The following is a 5320-nucleotide window of genomic DNA, read 5'->3' as shown; positions in this document are numbered from 1 at the left end:
TGTGTTTTTGGGCCAAACGGGTTTTTGGCGTGTGTGGAAAACTGGTGTTTTATGGGCTTTGTGCATTGGGCATGGTTCATGCATCTTGTTTGAGTTTTATGTGTTTTTATCTGGTAGTGTTTGGGTTTTACTTACCTGCGGTACCATTCGTGGTTCCGTAGCTTTTGGTGCAGAGTTAGAGGACGAAGAGGAGGAGGCTGAGCCCGAGGATGCGGCTCCGCCGGGTTGCTGATGCTATCTTTATATTTGTTTAAATCTGTATTTGTGTTTTGTAATATTTTATCTATGTATGTTTTAAACAGCTTGTATTACGTTAAGAAAAATTCTGGTACTTAGTTATGATTTTCGTTATCCGCTGCGTTTCCTTTTTGCACATTTGTTGCCTTTGCACACACTTGGCACCCGTCGATGGGATGGTGACCCGGGTTGTCACCATCCGGACGTCTCAATTTTCCCGTATTCGGGCGTGAGGATTTGGGGGCGTCACAACATATATTAGAAAATTTTATATGAAATAATTATCTTTCTTCCGGACAGTCTATCATAGGAATTAATGAAAAAAGTAGGTTAAAGGAAATGAAATATTGATACTGACGGGTAAAGAATAATAATAAATACCCATAGCCAAGTAAAGGCAGCAATACACGATACATATGTTTTTTCTTTTTGATAAGTAATATATGATACGATATGTGAACATGTTGAATTCAAAGTTTTAAATTTCATATAATTATATATTTACATATTAATTTTAATGATAACAAATAAATTTAAACAATAAAAGAGTTTCAAATTAAAAAATAAAGTAATATATGATACGATATGTTTTTTTTTTTATAAGTAATAGATGATATAATATGTGAATCCTATAAGAATACGATACAAAATTAATAGATTTAGATTTGATATTAATAGATTTAGGTCAAAACAAATTGATCTGTTAAGATATGAATTATAAATGGGTTATTAACGGGTCAATCCACTTAACATGAAAACCAACATTTTTATGATCTATTTAGATTTGTACTCACAATCATAATTTTATTATTGTTGGATTGTAATATTGATATTTTTCAATATATTTATATTTTTATTATTAAAATTATAATTATGAACCTATACTCATATTTGTTAATATCGAGATTGTAATATTGATTTTATTATAAATTAAAATATAAAAAATATCGATATTTATTGTTAGTGGGTAGTCTAATTATTATTATTTTTTATAAAGATATTATGGCCACTAATAAATATAAATTTTAATTTTTATGTGAAATTATGTTAATCAGGTCAAATAAGTTATGCGGTTTAGATCAATTCATTTACATGAAATGGGTTAACATAAGTCATATCGTGTTGATCAATTTCTAATTAATTATTAAACAGGTTAAAATAAGTGACATGACACTACCTGTTATTTAAATGAGTTGTGTTAGGATTTAAAGATCTAATACGTTTAGTTTAATAAGTCAAGTTCGGGTTGAGCCATATAGTTCAATGTCCATAACTTAACAAGACACAAACGCTATCCGCGAATGTGAATTGTTAGACTGTATTTAGATATAGAGTTGAGTTGAGTCTTTTATGAATAATAGTGAGTTGAGATGGTTGACTGAGTTTTTTAATATTTACTTAAGATGAATTTAGATGTATTTAAATAATTAAGATGAATTTAAATATATTTATATGAAATTATAAAATAAATAAATTTTATCATTAAATTCAACTATTTATCTTACCTACTAAAAATGAACTGTCGGCGTCAAATTCGTAAAATGGCAAAAAAAAAATTTCCAAGCTACACTTGCAATCATCCACCTAAAGTTAAATAATGGCAAAATAGACAAAACATGACTTATTTTTCCACCCTTCGGTTTGCAAGCATAATGATGCCACTGCAGAAAGTTGCCATTGGTCAAGACTGGTTACATCTATGTACAATATAGACCACTAAACTGATTTACATATGTTGCAGTCTAAGTTGCTGTTTAGATGATAAAAGATGCTTAAAAGTGAACTGGACACAATAGATCCAGTGTAATCAAGGAAACAATCGGGACCTCACCCTCTCGCCATGGATCCGTTGCCTTCGTTCGTAAGTAATGAAATGAAAATCCATATAGTAAAACGGGCCCTAGGCCTGTAGGCTATTAGTCCGATTGGAACTTAATTGCCTATTCAATGAGAATATTGTATTTATTGCTGCATCTGCGTACGGAAACTTTTTTGTCCTCTTTCCATTCAACAGTTTTCTCGGGCTAGCCAATAAGTCCACGAATCGTGCTGTGATTTTTCTTTTTGAAAATGACGCGTCTCAGTGTCTGATAGTGAAGCCCATAAGGCTCCAAACTCAGCATATCCCCATATAATTCAAACCCACATGCGCGAATGAGCTGCATAAAAAATATCCATATTCTACGTTGTTTAGATTTTTTTTATTGACGACTATGCAGCAAGCATGATTACTTCCAAAATTGACATCAATATCAATAATGCATACTGCCCTCTACCAGTCAAGGAAGGCTGCTTCAGCTGATTCTTTACTTCTCTATCCATAACCGAGTCTCTTGTGCGAGCAGAGAGCTCGTAAAAGGCCATGGCAGTGGGCTTAGCAATTGCAGGTGAAGGCAGGCAGTACAATGGGAGGATAACCCGGTTTGTAGTCCTGTCTTGTATGATGGCCGCCATGGGAGGTGTTCTCTTCGGCTATGATATTGGAACTGCAGGTTTGCAAGTACTGATGCAATGAGATATTCAACCATTAATTCGTACTAAACTTTGTATATATGCTTTAGGAGGATGTGTTATTAGTTATATCTAAAGGAATATTCCATTAGTGCTAGCTGTTCCATCTATCTTAACGTGTTGATTCCATTCAACTACTAAAAAGATATCTATATATCCTTGAAAGAGTACGTGAGATAGAAAACGAAACTAAATTCTGCACTGTTGGATAAACACCCTCCATTGAGTTATTAAGATTTTACATTCAAGAATTAGTTCGTTGTGTGTGTAAATTGAGAGAAGGTGATGATTTTTGGATGCAAAATTTTACTTTTTTCATGAGAAAATGAGAAAATACACTTTTTACAGTAGTCCAACTGGGCAGAATATTTATAATTTCCACTGTAAATTACCAAAATCAACACATTGCAAGCTCAAGATTACTTTTCTTTCATATTCAGTACTATTATATCAGGTGGTGAGCAGGATGGCTCAAGTGTCATTGTCATTGGTTGTGGAACTTGTGTTTAGTCATTGTAGAAAATATCAAACGTTTGTTCTTGGACAATTTACTTTGAAGGTGCAGTGACCTCCATGGAGTCATTTCTCAAGAAGTTCTTCCCAGAGGTGTACACTAGGATGAAAAAAGATATCAATATTAGCAATTACTGCAAGTATGATAGCCAACTGTTGACTTCCTTCACATCTTCACTCTACGTGGCTGGCCTTGTGGCAACTTTCTTCGCTTCCTGGGTCACTAGAGCCCTGGGACGCAAGCCATCAATCCTCGCTGGAGGCGCTGCTTTCCTTGCGGGTGCAGCCCTTGGCGGTGCAGCCTTCAATGTCTACATGCTTATACTTGGCCGCGTCTTGCTCGGAGTTGGGGTCGGTTTTGCGAACCAGGTAGCATTCTTTTAACTTTTCCTTTATATGTTAATGAATTGTTTTGGGTGAAATGATTTTAGTCCTCTTATGAATTATCTTCTACTATATACTGTAAATTTTACAGGCAGTCCCCTTGTATCTCTCTGAAATGGCCCCACCTAAATACAGAGGCGCAATCAACAATGGCTTCCAATTCAGTATTGGCATCGGTGCTCTATCAGCAAACATCATCAACTTTGGTACAGAAAAGATCAAAGCAGGCTGGGGCTGGCGAATCTCTCTAGCAATGGCCGCCGTTCCAGCCTCCATTCTTACATTGGGTGCTTTTTTCCTCCCGGAAACACCCAACAGCCTGATCCAACGCAGCAGCGACCATCACAAGGCCAAACAAATGCTACAGCGTGTCCGAGGCACCAACGATGTCCAAGCAGAATTAGACGATCTCGTCAAAGCTAGTTCCATATCGAAAACCATCGAACACCCATTCAAGAAAATTTTAGAAAGAAAATATAGGCCTCAACTTGTAATGGCAGTAGCCATACCTTTCTTCCAACAGGTGACGGGGATCAATGTCATTGCCTTCTACGCCCCAATACTCTTTCGGACGATTGGTTTGGGGGAAAGCGCATCACTTTTGTCGGCGGTCATGACAGGGATTGTTGGCACAGGCTCAACCTTCATATCCATGCTTATAGTGGATAAACTTGGCCGAAGAGCTTTGTTCATAATAGGGGGTATTCAAATGTTCATCTCCCAGATTATGGTGGGAGGAATAATGGCAGCTCAGCTAGGTGATCAAGGTGGGATAGGCAAAGGGTATGCGTATTTGGTTCTGATTTTGATAGAGGTCTACGTTGCTGGGTTTGCGTGGTCATGGGGTCCATTAGGATGGCTAGTTCCGAGCGAGATTTTTCCAATGGAGATTCGATCGGCCGGGCAAAGTATTACGGTAGCAGTGAGCTTTATATTCACTTTCGTAATTGCTCAAACTTTTCTGGCAATGCTCTGCCACTTCAAGGCCGGGATTTTCTTCTTCTTTGGGGTATGGGTAGTGGTGATGACGGCATTTGTGTACTTTCTATTGCCGGAGACGAAGAATATGCCGATTGAACAGATGGACAGAGTATGGAGGGAGCACTGGTTTTGGAAGGGAATTGTGGGAGAAGTGAGTCAGGAGTGTAAGATTGAAGCAACTTAGGCCGTTTGGCTACAGTTCATATGAGATATGAGATAATTTTGGATAGTAATGAAATTTTTAAGTTAATATGAGATGAAATAATTTGTAAAAAATATATGTTTAGATTGTGAGATGAGATAAGATAGTTTTTAATTTTTAAAATTTAAAAAAGATGCAAGTCCCACCATTTAATAAAAATAGCCGAATTGTTTACTGTTTACGTATGATTTATGTCAGATTTTAGTGTTGATGCATGGTTTATATACTATTTATATCAGTTTTTTACTATTTATATATTTTTTATTACTATTTATTTAAGGAGATATTTTTAAAATTTAAAGACTTAATATAATATGATTGGATAGAGAAAACTAATGTATTATATAGATGAGATGAAATTAGTGTAGTAATCGCTTCTTCCTTTTGTTTGGTTGGCCTTTTCAAAAGCTGGGCTACTTCAAATTTGTAAGAAAAATTAATTTAAATTTTTTTCTTACAAATTAATTACTAATATGTCAAAAATATAAAAAC

At 35.5% G+C, this 5320-nt stretch overlaps 1 protein-coding gene across 4 annotated transcripts; it reads left to right on the top strand.

Annotated features, from left to right (window-relative positions):
• The first annotated feature begins 2436 nt into the window (after window positions 1-2436).
• On the top strand, window positions 2437-5009 carry LOC122315342 (hexose carrier protein HEX6-like). Of its 4 annotated transcripts, none has more exons than XM_043131209.1 (3): window positions 2437-2729; window positions 3308-3630; window positions 3737-5009. In XM_043131209.1, the coding sequence occupies exons 1-3, from the start codon at window positions 2600-2602 to the stop codon at window positions 4808-4810; spliced, it is 1527 nt and encodes a 508-aa protein (XP_042987143.1). In that variant the 5' UTR covers window positions 2437-2599; the 3' UTR covers window positions 4811-5009. The 4 variants fall into 4 exon arrangements, with proteins under 4 accessions (XP_042987143.1, XP_042987146.1, XP_042987145.1 ...); XM_043131212.1 differs by having other exon boundaries at window positions 2585-2737; XM_043131211.1 differs by having other exon boundaries at window positions 2603-2729; window positions 3203-3630.
• The last annotated feature ends 311 nt before the right edge of the window (window positions 5010-5320 follow it).

The sequence above is a fragment of the Carya illinoinensis genome, chromosome 7 (assembly GCF_018687715.1).
Source record: "Carya illinoinensis cultivar Pawnee chromosome 7, C.illinoinensisPawnee_v1, whole genome shotgun sequence".
NCBI classification, from domain to species: domain Eukaryota; kingdom Viridiplantae; phylum Streptophyta; class Magnoliopsida; order Fagales; family Juglandaceae; genus Carya; species Carya illinoinensis.
Note: the sequence above shows the minus strand (reverse complement) of the source record. Positions and strands in the feature narration are given on the sequence as shown.

What these genes read in the sequence shown, in the direction of transcription:
- LOC122315342 (XM_043131209.1), top strand. Translation starts at nt 2,600, where the DNA reads ATGGCAGTGGGCTTAGCAATTGCAGGTGAAGGCAGGCAGTACAATGGG. An exon ending in CTATGATATTGGAACTGCAG is followed by an intron (nt 2,730 to 3,307) that starts GTTTGCAAGTAC and finishes TTTACTTTGAAG; the next exon opens with GTGCAGTGACCTCCATGGAG. An exon ending in GGGTCGGTTTTGCGAACCAG is followed by an intron (nt 3,631 to 3,736) that starts GTAGCATTCTTT and finishes TAAATTTTACAG; the next exon opens with GCAGTCCCCTTGTATCTCTC.